Source organism: Periophthalmus magnuspinnatus, chromosome 21 (assembly GCF_009829125.3).
Source record: "Periophthalmus magnuspinnatus isolate fPerMag1 chromosome 21, fPerMag1.2.pri, whole genome shotgun sequence".
NCBI lineage: Eukaryota > Metazoa > Chordata > Actinopteri > Gobiiformes > Gobiidae > Periophthalmus > Periophthalmus magnuspinnatus.
Genome location: NC_047146.1, coordinates 23488672 through 23508538, shown reverse-complemented (window position 1 = coordinate 23508538; position 19867 = coordinate 23488672). Strand labels below are relative to the sequence as shown.

Here is a 19867-nt window from a genome sequence, read left to right as displayed (position 1 = left end):
CCCAATGCTGCTTTGATTTTTATAACAATGTAATAACGACGAGGTCTAATGTAACAATACATACAGGGAGTATTTTTTATTTATTTATATATTTTTTATCTTTGCTGTTTTGAATGCATTTAGATTGTCTTCTTTATTTTTATTTATTATTATTATTATTATTATTATTATTATTATTATTATTATTATTATTATTATTATTATTATTATTATTATTATTATATCTATTATCACATCTATTTCACATCATTTTTTATTTGTTTGTACTGAAAATTGTTATTTCCATTATTACCATATAGCTGGCTTGTCTCTTGCGTTTAAACTCTTAATATTTGATTTTTTGGGGAAAATTCTATGGGAAAATGAATGGGTAATGTATTCCTAAATGGGTAGAACAGTTGAGTCACTTTTTTATTCAATTAGCTCATTTTAAATGCCAAAGATTATTACTGTACATTCTCACTGAGCTCTGCTGAAAGTCGGCATATGCAATACTTTGTGAAGATGGAAGCAGCATTGGTCCATGTAATGAAACTTGACTTAGATTATACCACTGTTTTAGATGTTTAGTTCCATGCATCATAATAAGAAAAGTGCTTATTATTTGTTCTTGGTTCTCACAGCAAATATACACAGCAGTTAGTCAGCATCATTAAACAAAGCCGTTTGTCAAGAAGCTGGAGAAACAACACACAAATCACACGATATTAAAGTCCTGCGGTTTATTAATGACAATATCTGTATTAGTAAAAGCAGTGGAGCCGCAGACGAAGTTGTGTTATGACCTGCATCGTTAGACACATTAAAATAATCACTCTGAAATAGAACTAAGTTTACCAAATCCATAGCAAAGTGTTTAAGCAGCCAACACAGCAAATCGTTATTGAAACGTTAAAGACAAAGAGCAACACAAGACCTAAAACTCCAATTAAAGGGATAGTGAAGTGTCAGTGTATGTGATCTTAAACGGGCTACACCCAATGTTTTTCATCAAATACACTCAAATCTGTCTTTCTCTTCCAGTATAAATATTGCAAAAGCAAGACGTTGTGTTTACAGCACATTTAACACATTTCTTATATATAAAAAATGACTGACCGATTTATCCAATTCAAATGCGTTCTAGTTATTACTTTCTGCTTACTTTACCCATCTTGTTTATAGAATCTGGACTGCAGAATGGGCCAACAAATAAAATAGGAAAGAAATGATCAATGTGAATGATTTTCAATACTATCACAGTAACTATCCCTTTAATTATCACAGGAAGATCATCAAGTGTTCCCCTGTCTGGACGCACCATCTTCTTTCAGCCTGTGGGGGCAGTGTGGGGCTGCTGTTAGAGAGTGGTGATCCCCATTGACGGCTCCCATTCAGGACAAGTGGCTGGGGTGACGTGGACCTCCGTCAGAATGACTCTACTGAGAAACACCAGGCGCGGCAGCATTAGTCACACTTTACCTTCGACTTCTAAACATGGTTAGATTCAATATACAACTGGCAAGTACAAAGAAGTAGGTATTTTGAGTTCACCGCAAGAGTTTAAAGTTTGATCTTATCTGACTAGAGTAACACATGGAGGCTTGTGGTTGCGTTAACCCCTGGCTCTATGTCATTTTAAACTATATTGGATTGCTATAGAAGGAACAGAACAGAACACAACAGAAGAGGGAGGTATGGAAATGTCCAAATATACCCATAAATACAATCATGTTAAATAAAAAAAAGTAATAAAGGAACATAATCCTTTTTTTAAGTGTAGAAGTACAATGCTTTTTTGTGGTTTTCCCAACAGCTTTGTGAAGTTTATCCAAATGGAACCGTACATTGTTCCAGTATAGATGGATGGACTGCCTATAGCCATCAGACTTTTGAAAGCAAAACCCAGAAGTAATTCATATGTATTGTGTTTTAATGTCATTCCACTGAGAAAGAAAAGGCAATTTGATTTCCCCCAACCCTCACTTCAGGTCCCTGTGCTCTGCCAAAGACGAGATTTATCCCCAAGTCTTAGAAATACAGAGGCACATTAAGTAGATCTTTTACTCATAGAATACAAATGTCCGATTTGACTGGTGACTCATTGTTTCCAGCCTTTGTTGCAGTGGTTGGGCCGGAACTTGTCATTTTGTGGGATCCTGTTCTAATTGTATCAAATGGGTTTAGCAGATGAAGATGCAAACTACTAACTGGTATTCATGACAAAGTATATGTTTACACTTTGCCAAGATATTTCAGTACTAGACTTAGTTAGGGCGCATTCCTGTGTTTTTTTATAGAAGCAAACCTTTTTTTTCCCCCGCTAAGAGACAATAAGCTAAGAGATATTACAAGAGCTGCTTTTGGTGATGTAACTGGAGATAGTTTTCATGATAGCTCTTAGTCATAGAAGCCAAAACATGTCCACAGGGCAATTACATCTCCTAATTTATTCTTTTTAAATGTACTATTTTACACAAGACTGATTGTGAGCTTTAGCCATGTTAGAATGTTATTGCCTCCTCAAAAACATACCTGGAGTGTTTTGTTTCACTCACACATGTTTAATTATTATTAGTCTATCTACATCTCCAAAGCTCAAAACACTCTGTCCCACCTTGTGATGTCATGAAGTGGTAGTTTTCAAGTTAACAGCTACCTTTTACTTTTAGTTCAGTATAGATTGGCGATTCCTGGGCTGAAATTATCCAAATGATTCTAGTGAACGTGTATGGAGTTTAAAAAAACAATGAAGCACTTCCTGTCTTACCAGGTGACATCACAAGGTGGAAGACAGTGTTAAATATGCAGGGTGAATGACACAAAACACAACTCCAGGTATGCTTGTGATGAGAAACAACATTAGAACAAAGGTCAGAAAATAACGTAATATAAGCCCTTTAAACCAAACGTTTTGAAAGTTGTATTTTAGTTTTCGTCTTTGCCCGAGTGAAAAAAGAGTACTTCTGATTCAAGTGCTATTTTTCCTGACTTGTCTAAACAATTGAAAACTTGCGTAAATGAGCCCAAGTGTGATTCAGTGTAGTTCCAGTGTAGTGAAGCATTATTTCCCATGTGAAAAACTTAAATTGAGATGAGTCAGCTCCATGCAGCCAAATCGTGCTCACTGCTCTGGGGGTTAAAGAGCATATCCTTCTGCTGAATATCAAGGACTAGATTAATACTGTACAAATCAATAGACAGGCCTGTATTGAACCAATGCCTAGCTCCAGCCAAAAACCTCCTGCCGAGTCCCTATACTTTAACCTGTCTTCAATGGATACTGCACTCATCCAATTTACCATCTAGCTCAAAGGAAAAAGAAAAAAACAACATTGAAAAGAGTGTGCATCAATTGGATTAGGTTAGCATGTATCCCTGGAGTATTTGATCATGCTCAGTAGATTTGGGCTCTGCAGTGTAAGCAGTACTGTGTGGTACCATGTATTAAGAAGAACACTTCATTGATTAAGCATATGCCCATACTAAATGGCATTAGACATAATTGGCCAGTTCCTCAGAGAGATGACAGAGCATATTAGAGCCGGGGTGAGTGAGAGCCAATCTACATACATTTGGACTGTCTGTTTTGTAATGGATGGCATTGCAAACTCTTTTAAATTTCTATTCAATTAAAAATAGTAATAATCTTGTTTGTGTCAGAGCAAAAAAAAATAAAAAAAATAAAAAATAAAATAAATAAATAAATAATAATAATAATAATAATAATAATAATAATAATAATAATAATAATAATAATAATAATAATAATAATAATAATAATAATAATAATAATAATAATAATAATAATTTTAATGAATGAATGAATACATAAATAAATAAATAAATAATAAAAAAAAAATTACAAGGCATGATACTTTTTTAAATTTTCCATGGCTTGAGATTGGAACAAGAATGTATTTTCTCCAACAACTCAAAGTACAAAAAGAAAATAAAGCAGCTGTTTATCTGAACTGTTAAGTTTAAAGGTCCTATATTACACAAAATGCCTTCTTGTGAAATTTAAGCCATGTTATAATGCTGTTACCTCCTTAAAACATACCTGGAGTTGTGTTTTGTTTCATTCACACATGTTTGAATAATCCTGGTTTATTAGTCTGTCTACATCTCCAAAGCTCAAAATGTTCTGTTCCACCTTGTGATGTCATCCAGTGGCAATTTTCAAGTTAACAGCTGCCTTTTACCTTTAGTTTAGTAGAGATTGGCAATTCCAGGGCTGAAATTGTCCAAGTGATTTTAATGAAGGTGTGTGGAGTTTAAAAACACAGTGGAGCACTTCCTGACATCACAAGGTGGAATAGAGTGTTTTCCGTTTGGCAGAAAAACTTAGCCTAAATATGCAAGGTTTACGTGTTAAACATGTGTGAATGAAACAAAACACAACTTCAGGTATGTTTGTGATATGGAAACAACATTATAACATAGATCAGAAAATAGCATAATATAGGCCCTTTAAATATGCTCTTTTGGCAATTGACCTCTTGAAACCCCATATTATAGACTTAGCTTGATTCCATGTTTGGGAACACGAAAAACCACAGGTTACAAAACTTAAAATTCTGCAGCTGATCCTAACAAACTGCTTTCGTTTTTCAGGGCATCTGGTACATTTATCACCAGTGCTCCATTTAATCACAAGTAGAAGGGCGATACAACACATAGGAAAGGTGCTATTACACTGTGTGCAGTTTATGACTTTGCTTTTGTAATGACCTTTTGAAACACTCCCCTGGTGTTCTGCCTACAACATGGAGCAGTGGGGATTTTTTCATTGTAGTGTAGAATAAGTCACCTTCAGCTACAGCCTGTAAAATCCCACAATCCTGAACAAGAATAAGGATGTAAAGATATGATTATTTCAGAGGTCATTGGACTCATTTTATCAGCTAAGAATAAAATATACTTCTTTTGATGCAATGTTCACAACTTAATTATAACTGACTCAATATCCCTTTATTATGGAACTTTATGGTGAATGAGACATAGCATCTTCTGTACTCTGTGAAGTCACTGGTGTAACAAAGTATAAGAAGTAAAGTACTGTACTTAGTAGAATTTTTAGGTATCTGTACTTGTACATTTTACTTTGAATCATTTTTGCTTTTACTTCACTCATTTCACAGCAGATATCTGTACTTTCTACTTTAAAACACACTTTTCATATGATTTGAGGGGGTATTTTGTAATATTTGCGGTAACATCCTGACTAAAGTTTTCAAGCTTCGGCTATGGCTATGACTTTTCTTCTGAATTTTGTGTATTTATTTAAGAAATTGATTCATATGGTAAATGTTGACCAAAAAATATGCACATTTTTTCTATATCACCACATTTAATACTTTAATAAATTAACGACACTTCTGCGAAATACCTTTACTTTTTACTCTTAAATTACATTTTTAAATGGGTACTAAATAGTTTGATTTAAGTACATTTTTTTCATAAGGTTCTTTTACTTAAATAACTTTTTACCTCTGTATCTGTACTTACGTTACAAAACTAAGTACTTCATCCATGACATTTTGACTACCACCTGTCTGTATGTTTTGATGTATTTATTTATTTTTAACACATTCATAATTTGAGCTTACAAAAATAAAGAGATAAAAACAGCTAGGATAAAAAAGATTGATTCTGCTGTTTCTGCAAAATTCAGCACAAATCGGAATCAAACTCAATATATTTGAAGATTTAATAGATTTCAAAATCTGCACGGAATACTTTTACTGTTTACACTTTCAAACAGGCACTTTAATACGGGTACTTTAATACTTTTACATAGATTTTTTTCATGGTTTTTTTACTTTTACCTGAGCAGTTTTTTGCTTTGATATCTGTACTTTTACTTAAGGAACAAAATGAAGTACTTCTCCCACCATTGCTAATAACAATAGTAGAATGTATGAAGCTCTGTTTGCATAATCCTACAGCATAACAGAGCGCCCAGTGACTGATTGGCTTCACACTGCACTCCTCCCTGTGTTGTTCTAGTCACACAGAATGACTCCTTTGATCAGAATAATTACAAATGTCCAATTATTTACAGACTTTCATAATATATCAATTAGGGAGCAGCGGCCGCCGAGCTGAGCACAAGAGAGGCAGAGGAAAAAAATGTCTGAAAATAGGACAAGGAACGAATGGCAAAATGTGCAAGGATATTAAAAGAAAGTGAATGTAACTTGCGAGCATAGACTCAGAAATAGATGCTATGCAGTATTGTAGTGTAGCATTTATATATAGAAATATGCAAAATCGCAAAAAAAAAATGCACTTAGACAGCGAAGACATCTGCCATGGCTCTGACAGTGAAAGAAATATAGTGCACAGACCTTGAGTTTAATGTTTAATATTTCAGTTAAAGAGTCCGAAGTAATTTTTTCTGTTCTTTTTTGTGTGGTTTGTATGATTTTCTTTATTCTCCATACACTCTTGTAGCACTTTAAGTCAACAGCTGTTTTCATACTTGCCAATGGTCTTTGCACAATGCCATATATATTTATTCCATATACATCAAAAGCTACACTATAGATCTTGTATAGTGTACTGACCAAATAACTTAGACTCAGATCAAATAAAATTGAGGTTAACAGACTTCAAAAGGCTCGGACTGTGACCTCCCAGTGCGATTTAATCTAGACTTGGCATCGGGAGCCTGGCTGTTTTCACTCGAGGCTTATGTGCAGTGACACATCAGCTTTGAGCTTTTAGCCTGCTCTTTCATTTTTCTTCACACTACTACAACTCTGTCAACTCAGAAAATGTTCAGCCAATTGATACTCAAAATCCAACAACATCAGATTGCATTCACTTTGCATATTGGTTTTCGTTCATACATCTGCTGCTGTTAGGCTGGTTCAAAAGTTCATCTTTAAAACGCCACCAGTAGATTTGTACCGAGTAAAGCCTTTCATTTCAAATAATGTTAATTTTCTGTAGTAGTAAACACAGTGACAAGCAATTATGATAATGCCTTTGATAAACCTTAAACTCGGATATGAGAATCTTGATTTATGCCATGGCAATATCATGGTGATGTAACTACAAAATATGAACAGCAGGAGTGGAAATACACCTTTAAACATGATTATTAAATACAAATAATCATGTTTAAAGGTGCACTTTGGGGTCCGACACCTACTTACTGTATTTCCATGGCGATATTATTGCTTTGCCTGGTATGTTCCTGGTATTTACTGCTCAAATATAAGCGCATATTATTCCCTCACCAGCTTCTCTCAATTCAATTCAATTCATTTTATTTTTGTAACGCCCAAAATCACAACAACAGTGGTCTCTCAGTGAAGATAGACAAGTTTAATGCCATACTCTGGAGACAAGCAGGTGGCAGACCCTCCTCCACTCCAAAAGTTACACAGTGAATCTTATGCACTTAAATAACAATCAAAATCAAGATCAAGTTATGTGGATACAACAAATCATTTTCTATTTAAAAATACTAACTGCGCTGATATGACATTATGACCAAAAGTGGTATAAATTGTGTGTTGTCCTTACTCTGTGGAGGTCTTTGCCAGTGTGTCACAAGAGCTGTAGCTGACCCCAGAAAAGGCTTCTTTACACGGTAACGTCCTCATGCCATCCATCCAGTCCGACAGAGAGCCCACGGACACAGGCGCCTCCGAGCTGCTCCGGTCCAGCAACAGGTTAGCCGGTCTGAGGACAAGAGGAAAGACATTTATGTTCAATCTAATTATCATAATGTAGAGAACAGGAAAATAATGCAATAAACATTTGGATACATCAGCAGAATGATGTGCACAGGAGATATGGGTATTCTGCGGAGCAAGCGAGTTTTGAACGGTTTTGCATATATTGTATCCATGGGAACAATTAGTAACCATGCTTAGTAAACTACAAGTGTTTCCTTTTCTCCCATAAAAAAAAAAAAAAAAAAAAAAAAAAAAAAAACTCCCTCTTATGTATTTGATTTTGTTATTTATGGATTTTTATTCAACTAATTTTCAACAATTATAGGCTGGGTTATTCATGTTCAATCACGACAGTAGCAAGGCATCAGTAGCTCAGTTGGTAGATCCACTGACTCACAGGTTGGCGGTGTGATTCCAGCTCCCACAATACTGTTGTTGTGTCCTTGGGCAAGACACCCCCTCACCCTCAGTGTCTGTGTACACCGGTGTATGAATGAATAAAGTGCTTTTTAAGCTATACAAAAATGTGACCATTCGCCATTTGACCACTACTCGCAACAGAAGAGAATGGTAGCCTATGTAAGATTTCATGTACTTCCTACTACAAGTCAGTAACCGTCAGTTTTATACACAATGATTAGCAGTACACATAATTCCATCCAGCTATTTGGTAGTAACAAAACTTGGATAGAATGCATACAACACAGTCAACCTGCATATTTTCTTTGGCTTTGCTATTCCAGAGGGAAATCAAAGCGCTACACAAAATATGACTATAATGTATTGGAACATTTTTAAGTACAAGATTACTAACAACAGCGGTATCAGGGCCTGTCTAATGTCATTACCGTTTCTTGCCGTACTGCGAGCATGTGGCACAACGCTGCAACATGAGACCTGATTAGACTTTATGGTTTCAATTGGATCAAATCTAATTAAATGTACCGCAGTGGGCTTTAGGAGCGCTCCGTCAACAGTAAAGGGTGAGGGAAAGGCTGCAGGCGCTGATCTGATTGATGACTGCCTGAGAGCCGAGAGACCGAAGTACACACCACACACAGGGATAGGACTTATACTTAAGAGGGGGAGTTAAAGATGACAGAACAAAGGCGGTTTGAACTGACTAATATTTCACTTATATTATTTCATCACGAGTTTGTGTTTAACTTCAACAAAGGGAGATATATTATTATACCGACTTGTCATTCAATATATGAAAGTTGGATAATATATTTTGCACCTCAATATTCATCGTGAGTTCTTTTTCTTTGCAAAACTGGGGAGATTTTGAGAATTTTTGTTGCAATATGATCAGATTTGAACTGTGGAAGGGTCCCTTTTATAGCTAATTACTGGTACATTCTGCTTTTTATTTGCTGCAGCTCATGACTTTTAATGAAACAGTCAATCTAAAAATGGTTTATCTTGCATTATTTAAATTAATTAGTGACATAAAGTAGTTTCAATATTATCATTTATTGCAATATTTATCTGTTGCAATGTATCATGCTTCAAAATTTGTTATCATGACAGGTCTAATTGAGAAGGAATATGTGCATCAGGTGTCCCCCAAGGATCAGTTGTGGGACCACTGAACAATATGGTTTAGAACACATATTGAGCTTTCCAGTCATTGTGCTCAGTTTTTATATATATGACCTCAGCTGCTGTCATGACGAATCATCATGTGGATTCTGTAGAAAATTCATTAAAGTACATTGCATTAAAACTGTATTATTAGAACATTCGGAAATTAGGAATTAGTTGTGGGGCCACTTATGCTATGCGTGAAAATGATTGTCCCTTACATGTGTTACAAAGAACTGTCCCATCTGTGTTGATATACATTTCATATTCAAATTCTGTTCAAGTAATTATTTATATAAACTTTCTATGACCAGTTAAGTACATACATACTCAGCCACACTGTCCTGATTTCCATTATATACTGAACAAGTCACTCAAACTGCTTCAAGAATGTGCATGATCCTTGCTAATATAATGAAAATAAAAATTCCATATTACAAACACAATTTACATGTGGCTATGTGGATGCATGTACAATGGGGAAAAACAGGGCATGACAACACATGATACAAACACATGGTACAAAACACATAGGCCTCCAGAGGAAATCCTATTCTTAGCCGTGTAAATAAACTCATTAGAAAAGCAGGAAGTTAAGCTGTGTCTGACAACAAAAGTGACAGGAAAGGATCAAAAGGCATGTGCTTCGGAGATAGGAGTCAAGGGCAGGTGAAATCCCACAATGCACTTAGTCACATGAACTTGTAAAAAATGCCAGTGCTACAAATGACTGAGAATATGCCTTACCTTCATCAAAAAACACAAAAAAAACATGCAATCAACCATAAAAATGTCACACAAAATAGTCAGAAATAGCATATTAACATGGCCTTTCATTGTAACATGCACCTTTCTAATTTGAACTATAAGAATTAATTTAGTTACATAACAGACAACCTTGGGGTTTCAAAAACACAAGGCTGCCAGATAGAAGAAAGCTGCGTTGATATCTCAAACCGCGACAAGACAAAACTGAAGGAAAGGGAATGCATTTGAAGTTGTGTAGTGGGTGTTGTTTTAATGATTGAGTCTTTTCCTGCCAGATAAGAGGCCTGTCAGAGTGCTCGGGACCCCCTGGAGAGCCCGGTCTGTAGCAAAAAGGAAGGGAGTCAAGCTAGTGCAAGAGGAAGTGTGTAAATCTACATGAGAGCACTGATAAAGTTATGTGGGAAAAATGGTTAAGTGGTGGCGTTTAGCATCAACACAATGATATAGTCTTGCCAAAAGGTTGTGTTTACGTTTCAAGGTTTTTATTGACCCTGTTCTAACCTTAACAAAAATGTGCTACTAGGACATTCATTTCTATTTGTCAGTGATTATTTTGGGTTGAGAGGTCATCCAATCCTGTGTCAGTTAAGGCATGTGATTTGGAGCAGAGTTCAAACTTTGAGGAATATATTTTACTGTTTTTTTTTTGCATACCAATAATTAAAGCCTGTATTGGTTTTGAGATTGAAATTCATGTATTATTATTATTATTATTATTATTATTATTATTATTATTATTATTATTATTATTATTATTATTATTATTATTATTATTATTATTATTATTATTATCATTAATTTATTTTTATTTATTTATTTATTTATTTATTTTCATTTTTAATAAGAGTAAATAATATGCAGAAAAAAAAATGTATTCACTTTTGCCATATCACCCAGCCCTAACAGCTACAACATTTGTTTGTAGGAAATATACTGTAGCCGTTACCAGAAATGGAAGTAGTTTGGATTTGGAATCAAATATGTAAACATTGTTAACTTTTGCTTTTATTTAGTCGTATTATGTTACTAAATACTAAACCCCAGTAATAAAATAAAAATTTGAGTTTTGGTCCTTGTCATGTAATGTCATATTAAGCTCAGTGTTCTTATGCCAAGCCTAAATCAGTATCCAAAACCACTGCACGCTAGGACGCCAATGCTTTGCTATGTCAGAAGGGGAATGCCAAAAAGAAAGAGGAATATGTCCGTCTGGTTTTGCTACTTTTCCCTGAGCTTTGGTATTGATCTCTCTCTTCATCTATCCTTAGCGTCTCGCCTCTCTCCGGGCTCCTTTGAGAGGTAAACTACAAATGACCTTGTGTTACTTCCCTTTTACCACTATGGGCTTCTTTTGTTCTTACCTTTTGAACAACATCTCAGTGCAGCACGGGAGAGCGCATGATCGGAGAGATAGAGCAGAGAACACCGCTGGAATTTATTAAGAATGAATTAACAGTCTGAATGCAAAAAGGGATACTAACACACGTTCTTTTATTCTACCTTTCCCTGTGTCGTTTTGTCCTTTCATTTTCCTGACCTCCTCCTCACCACAGCTGGACATTGTCGAGTTTTAGAGCTTTGCGGATATGAGCGCATCCTGAACAGTTGCACGTGTGCGGCAGGAATCCAGCGAAGATACAGTCCATTTATTGTGATGTCATAAATTTAGGAAATGCTCCTTAGTCTTTTTTTTTCAATTTCTGATTTAAACCTGATGTTGATAATGCCACATTTAATAGTCACTTCTGGATTAAGATAGTGATGTGACATTCCTGAACGGGTCGGCTCTTTTGAATGGTTCCTTTATGTGAACGGTTGGAAATTTTTACACATTTTTATCCTGATTAATGCTTCACTGACACAATAATTAGCACAGAAGCAGAGCAGAGAGATTAATTTGTAGATAAAATGAGTTCTCACATTGACTTATGTCTTATAGGCCTAAATAAATATTAAAAGAGCTAGACCTTTGAATGGCTCTTTTGTATGAACAAAAGATTCGGATCCCATAAAAGAGCCGAAAGTCCCATCCCTAGATTAAACACATTATATTTAGCAATGACTGTATATGTAGCCACTGAAGAGAAAACTTTTACACTTAAATGTTAAATTGTGGGTTTCAGAGTGTTGAAAAATCTGGATCGTTGCCATAGCAATTAACATTTATATTCTATCTGTAGAAGAGTACAACAAAAGTAATCAAAATGGCGTCTTTAACAGGAAACTGAAACCAATTCACAAAAACAGTGCAAGAGTTCACTTTTTCCCTTCGATCGGTTATGAAAAATTAGGGCTGTCACCATATCAACGGATTTCAAACAAAATATCCGATCTTTTCAATGATGAAAATCTGAAACCCGTGAATATGTTCAAACTTATGACATCATCAGAAGGCGATGCTGCGGCTGAGGTAGATGTGGCTGTGCGCGCAAAGCTAACCGTCCAAATTAAAGTGATGATGAGGAGCAGTTGGCATCTGTTGGATTTGATGGATAAATGTAGCTTTAATCAATGCTCTCCTCAGGTGGTCTGATGGGATTTATCAAGCTCAACTGATTGAAGTGTGACATTTTAATTTGATCCCAGTCAAGCGTCAAGAGGCCGTGTGCAGGACTGTGTGCGCAAGAGGTTTAGAATTAACCTTAATTTAAACATGAAAATTACAAAGTATCTCATTTGGCAAAGGGGTGTAAAAATATTTGTCTTCAAGGCTTTTTCCCTTGTTCTCTTTTGGCTGCATTTAATTTAGAAACCTTGGCTTTGTTTGGGTACAGTAATTTTCTAGTGCTGTTCTGTGTCTCGGCTTGAGAATTGTGGACTTTCTTTGATAGCTGAAGGGTATTGAAAAGTGAACCAAAAATGTAATTATTGAAGTAATTCTCCTGTTACATGTTGCGTTGCAATATTGGCACAGATACACATGGAGTCCGCCCAAACTACTAACAGTCTAATCCACACTGACACTTCATTGGCACGTATGCAGGAAGTTACTTTTGCCTGAACAATGGATTTTCTTGTATTAAATGTTTCAATACAGTTGCCATTAATGTGTGACATGTTTATTCCTGTGCTAGAACATTAGGGAAATACAAGTTTACGAGTAATTATAATTAAATCAGTTCAATTCCCTAAAACAATTATTCCTTTAACTTTAGAACATTCTGACAGCCTTTTATTGAAGTAGTACTAATCGGTATATTTATTAGCTCATTAAAGAGTAGCATTGGCAAAAGTTGTTATAGTTTAGTAACACTTTTACGCAATAGAGAAGCAGGAGTATAGTCATTGTGAGGTGTTACAATTGAACGTGAGGAGTTACAATTGAGTGATGAATAATAATTAATTAAAATAAAATACATACTTTGAGTATGCATATTGTTACATTCGTTAAAATGAATCCTACAGTCACCTTGTATAGACTCTGATTGCCCTTAACAACCATTATACCAACACACAACCTTGGCCACTGTCCCCTATCCTTCTACATCCATGACAGTGAGGACCGGCACAAAATTCCAGGCCTGAGACTTGGGCCCAGGCTTGTGTAAAAAAAGGAGGGGGTGTTCCATTAGGCGCACGGGACAGCCCAGAGACAAACGAGGTGTGTGGAGTCGACTGCAGCTGCTCCCCTTGTGCCACCTCACACACACACACACACCAAATGCACACACAGAGCTACTATAAATCACCACCTCGCCTGTGTCGCCAGCCTGTGCTCGCCCAGTGTTAAAAGCCAATCAGGAAAATTACATGCAAACTCCAAGGGACCCATTTCCACTTTCTTAAGAAATCATTAGTCAATGTTATGAGCTCTGACGTCTCCATAATACCACAGCCGCCTGCCTGAAGCCGTACAGAGCCTGCATGCCCCTCCCTGACCAGGACTGACAATACTTTACTGGGTCTGGAGGTTGTCCCACAGTCCCATGAGGGATGAAGGGTACCAGCAAAGAAGAACAGGGAAACGCAAAGTACTAAAATACAAAAATAAAACTTGGTACAAGAAGCTGCTTCAAGTATGTGATGCACATTCAGTGAAGCAACTTGAGATGGTCACATGTTGACATGTTGACACACCAGGTACCACCTAAAACAATATTTGGCTTTGACTTCCACCAAATCTAAACCAGGTGTTAAAGAGTTATTTTAGATCTGAATTAGGGCTTAGCCAGGTGTCTAATGGGACTGTGCCATTTCTACACTGATTATAACCAAAAACTTACCTGAAGGAGGACAATATTGTGTGACTTTAAATCAACCAAACAAAAAAAACTACAAAGTACATTTTCTGTTACCTATTGCCTGAAGGTACCACAGTCTGAGAAACACATGTCCACACAATAATCCAAGACACGGCACAAAACATAGAGGTAATGTGAGGCTAATGTGCAAAATATTCACATCGCTCTGAACTGGAATCAGGAAAGTACTGTTTGTATCAAAATATTTCTGAACAGGAAGTACCGTAAGTACAATTTAGTACAAACATCCCGCCTTTCCATTTCAGCTCCCACCCCTCGACTTGTTATTGTCGTAAAAGTAATCATTGGAAAACTGCAGCTGCTGTCACTCCATCTAGACTGTAGTATTACCAAATGTGTTTCAAAAGCTATGGCCAGCAAAAACAAGACCAGATGATGTATATGGAACAAATGCTGATTCAAAGTTACTCAGTACTTTAAATGGATCCAGCTAGTACTACATTGGTGAATGGATGAAATGGCAGGGTCCTATTTAAAGTATTAACTAGATTTCTGCTTTCCAAAGTATCATGGTCCTTTAATGGTGCAATCAGGAGCAAAACAGGCATCTTCAGTAACTTTTCGATAACTGCACTTGTATATGCAAGATAAATAAGTAAGCTGATGGTGAACCCCCAACAGAAAAATTACGCGGTATGCCTTTAAATGTGAGGTGAAATACCTGTGTGTGTATAAGTCGCTAATGGCAAAATATTGTAAAAATGGTACTAAATGCAATTAACCTTTCAGTTTTAGAAGTCAGTAGCAGAATAGGCTTACCTGGAAGTGGTGTTGGCTGTGATTTTGAGGGTCCCAGGGTTGCGGATTAGTTTGTCCAGGATACTGACAATTTGTTCAAACTTGGGTCTATTATTCCTCTCCTTCTGCCAACAGTCCAACATGAGCTGGTACAGAGTCGCCGGGCAGTCCATGGGCGGGGGCAGGCGGTACCCCTCATCCACTGCTTTTATTACCTGCACATTCCAAACCAAACAATACAAATGAAAACCAGTACAAACTTGGAAGAGATTTTTGGTTGTTGCTACAGGCTGTACTTACATCCTGATTGGACATTTCCCAATATGGCCGCTCTCCGTATGACATCACCTCCCAGAGAACGATGCCATAACTCCAGGCGTCACTGGATGAAGTAAACTTTCTGTACGCAATGGCTTCTGGAGCTGTCCACCGAATTGGGATTTTCCCCCCCTAAAAGTCATACAAAATGCATTACAAAATAGTCCAATGAGGTTCATCTGGTCTTCTGGCCTTCTTAATTTATTTTAATGGATTCTTTTTCCAGACCAAGGTTTAGTTTGTTTTCATACCTAATAGTTTCGACTGCTCTTCAGAGTGGTCACGTGATGTTGCTGTGACGGAGCAAACATCATTGGGACAGAGGACAACAAACATCATCAATGGATTAAGGAGGCAATTGAAATACAAAAATGAGTCCATGGGACTTTAGACGGGACGGGAGACTTTTTAACTATCACACACTTGGGATACTGTCCTGAAGCAGTGGGACTGCAGGTGGTGCTGCCTCCACCAGAAGGAAGACACCGCTAAAACCCGTTTAAATCACCTGACCGGACACGTTACAGCAACATCACCTGACCACTATGAGCAGTCGAAACAGCCAGGTATGAAAACAGAATTGGTCTGGAAAAAGAATCTATTAAAGTGAAAAAATAAATACATATATATATATATATATATATATATATATATATATATATATATATATATGTTTATTTGTTAAGATCCACAGTGATTAACAGCTACCATATAGGCCTGGCACAATAATTACTATATCGACTTATCATTCAGTATATGAAAAGATGGATCGATATTTTGGGGATGTGTACATTTTCTTTGCACTACTACAAAAAAATGTGGTTATTTTTTTGGTTATATGATACAGTTCAAGCCATAGAAGTTTGAATAAAACACTTTTATGACTCGTTATAGATACAAAGATACAAACTACTTAAGTGTTTCATTCTGCTATTTATTTAATGCAGCAATACATTTCCATGCATTTTTTAAAAAACTATATTGTACATTTAGAATAGTTATTGTGGTTTAAATCGGCCCTTGGGTTATTGTGTCAGTGGAATAAATTAGTTCCAGTATTATCGTTGATCGTATATATATCAAACTTCAAAGTTGTTATAGTGACAGGCCTGCATCGAATATAATGAAGAGAAGTGTGTTCTGTTAGAAGTACCTATACCTTTTAGCCATGAAACTTTGTCACTCAGACTTTGTTTGAGTGCATTACTATTGACCTTATTCCGCCCCGCTCACTTTTACTCCTAAATCACACTTTCTTTGTGATGGCACTTCTGGTTAAGCAGGAATCCAATTTCAGTGGAGAAAAGACGATTCAGTGCTAAAATAAGATGTAAAGTAGGTTGAGTTGTGTAAAACGTTCTATGTTCATTTGACCAGCAAGTCAACACTGCATCGATTCTCTGGGGGGATTAAACAGCTTTGTAGTCTGTATAGAATTTATTTGCTGTCAAGATTAACAGCCCCATGCGAAATAATACAACCCAAATTACAAAGGCAGCGCCCACGGCAACTTTCAGAATAAGGTGAATACAATGTAGACATCTGGAAATTGTGCTACTGGTGATTTGTAATTTCTCTACCCTATCTACAAAATGGTTATAAAATTGATAGAAATCTTTATACAATTATTGCAGGCAAATTTAGCATATTAAACATTATGCGCAACTTGGGAATTCCAGCATTAACAATAAAACACATGATAAATGACTACTCCACTCTTGTTTCTGTTGGACGAATACTCCATTGTCAAGAAGTCCATTTGCATAGTAAGCAGACACATAGAAAACAAAGTGTGGCTGGGAATTAGCGCATGTGTGGAGCGTTGTCAGTTACTCCAACAGAGGGGCAGAGTTTATTATTGTTCTCTATTATTTTAGATTATATATTTCTGGGAGAAAGGCAAATGGAACGCTGGCTGTTTATTTGACAAGCAATTCTCAGCCAGAAAATTGTAGAGTGTTTGAAGGGGCTGCACGCACGGCCCAAACCACAGAAGACAAGATGAGAATGACCACACACAAGAATATGAGTTGGCACGGTAACAGTGAAATCAAAATGATAGGGCTTCGATGTTGTAAATGTGATATTATTAAATAACGCTTAACTGGTAACAGAAAACGGCTATTTCTTCATCTTTGGACCTGTGCTAACTTTCTTTTTTTGTGAGATACTACAGACACTCAAGTTTGAATTTCAATTTGTTTTATCTGGAGTTTGACTTTTATATTTCTGTAATGTCTCGGATAGGTTAAATCATCTGTGGTTATTGTGTATAGAACACTGTAGTAGCAACAAGATATTTAGGTTGAAAAAAATATGTGGCATTATTATTCACTTGGCTTTTACTCTGGGTTTAGTGCATCCAACAGATCAATGTGTGGATGCAAAACAGCTTTCTCCAGCTAAACTCAGACAAGACTGAAGTCATAGTCTTTGGCTCACAGAAACATAGAGAAAGTGTCAGCAGTCACCTCCAGTCTCTCTGTCTAAAACCATCAAACCATCAAGCTAGAAATCTAGGAGTAATAATGGACTCAGACTTGAACTTTAACAGCCACATTGAATAAATAACATCTGCAGCTTTTAACCATCTAAAAACATTGCAAAAATCAAAGATATACTATCGAAACCAGATTTGGAGAGACTTATCCATGCATTTGTCTCCAGGAGGTTAGACTACTGTAAAGGCCTGCTCGCTGGCCTCTCCAAACGAGAGTTAAGACAGCTGCAGTACATCCAGAACGCTGCTGCTCGGGTCCTGACTAGAACCAGGAAGTACGAGCACATAAGTCTCAGTGCTTAGGTCTCGACACTGGCTTCATGTAGCTCAAAGAATAGACTTTAAAGCGGTAAATCAATGTTTTGATTTGTGTGATTTTAATGATTTTAAGGTTTTTATTCTGTACTCTTCTATTTTAATGTTTATTTTATGATGTTTATTTATGTTTTGATTGTTTTCTATTGTAATTTTAATGCATTTCCTTTTCTGTAAAACACTTTGAATTGTGCTATAGAAATCAAAATCAAAATTAACTCCTGGCTTTACTATATTATCTAACATTGTGTCAGTATCTGTAATTTCTACACTGCTACATTTTTAACTGGACTGAAACGTAAAAGTATTTTTTATTATTGCTTGAGAGCTGCTGAAAAGGCTGAGGGGTTTATTTTCAGAAATCTGTATCAAAATCACTACATTTGGAACTTTATTAGATCTAAAACATTTCACAGGCACTTAAATACTTTTACTTAAGTAGATGTTTTCATGTGATACTTTTACTTTTAATTGAGTTTTTTGTTTATTTTTGCTCTAGTATCTGTATATTTACTTAAGTAACAAAGTTCAGTTCTTCTTCCACCAATGTAAGTACTTTAGTAATGCATCCACATGGAGGGAAAACTATACACTTGACATTATGTCTGAAAAGTCTATATACCAAAGTCTTATAGTGACTCAATGGACTCAGTGGAATACGTTAGATTATCACTACATATGCAATTTTATGCTCAGTAGTAGCTGCAGTTAGCCGTTAGCCTGTGTCCCACTCACCCTGGTGGTGTAGGCCGCCTCGGGGTCGTCCTCTAAGACTCTGGACAGGCCGAAGTCAGACACTTTACACACTAGGTTACTGTTGACCAGGATGTTTCGAGCCGCCAGGTCTCTGTGCACATAGCCCATGTCAGACAGGTACTTCATCCCTGAGGCGATCCCGCGGAGCATGCCCACCAGCTGGATCCCTGTGAACTGGGCATCATGTTTCTGTACAAATAAACCGGAAAGAAAGAGAGCTTTAATTTCATGGTTTAATGCAGAGTATGCATTATAGAAGGGTCTGACCTTTCCCTTAATCTGCATACATGGTGGTTCAATGCATTAGTATGAGCCTTATTTTCATTACCCTTTATGAGGCACCTTTGACATTTCATCTCATTCTTTAACTTTAACTGTGAAATCCCCAGGCTCGCATCATAGATGGCATAAAGAAAGCGAGGAAACTAGCAATTTTCTACTTAAACATTGTAGTTGTAAACAATGAGGGAAAGCCTACCTCAACAAAAATGTATGAAATGGAATATGTCAAATGTTAGTGTACTGAAAGCACAACATCGCGACCAAACCTTACTAACAAAATCTGTGTTATAATGTTGTTTCCTCATCACAAACCTACCCATTGTGTGTTTTGTTTCATACACATGTTTAACACACAAATCCTGCATATTTAGGCTGAGTTCTGTTCTCAGAAAACACTATTCCACCTTATAATGTCATATGGTAATACAGGAAGTGCTCCACTGTGTTTTTAAACTCCTTTTAAACACCTTCACTAGACTCTTTAGGATGGTTTCAGTCCTGGAATTGCCAATCTCTTCTGAACTAAAAGTAAAAGGTAGCTGTTAACATGAAAACTACCACTTCACGACATCACAAGGTGGAACAGAGCATGTTGAACTTTGGAGAGATGGACTAATAACAGAGGATTACTCAAACATGTGTGAATGAAACAAAAACAACTCCAGATA

The 19867-nt window shown here is 36.4% G+C and overlaps 1 protein-coding gene across 2 annotated transcripts in view; it reads right to left on the bottom strand.

The window, feature by feature from the left end:
- Positions 1-19867, bottom strand: part of epha3 (eph receptor A3) — a 118388-nt gene that overhangs the window by 1924 nt on the left and 96597 nt on the right. Inside the window, exons 13-17 of one of the 2 annotated variants that reach the window (XM_033987622.2) lie at positions 18897-19106; positions 15329-15478; positions 15050-15243; positions 7519-7677; positions 1301-1421 (exon numbers count right to left, since the gene is read on the bottom strand). In XM_033987622.2, coding sequence (XP_033843513.1) covers positions 1340-1421; positions 7519-7677; positions 15050-15243; positions 15329-15478; positions 18897-19106 — 795 coding nt within the window. In that variant the 3' untranslated portion in view covers positions 1301-1339. The remainder of the gene's footprint in view (positions 1-1300; positions 1422-7518; positions 7678-15049; positions 15244-15328; positions 15479-18896; positions 19107-19867) is intronic. The other variant, XM_033987620.2, reaches the window with a different exon arrangement.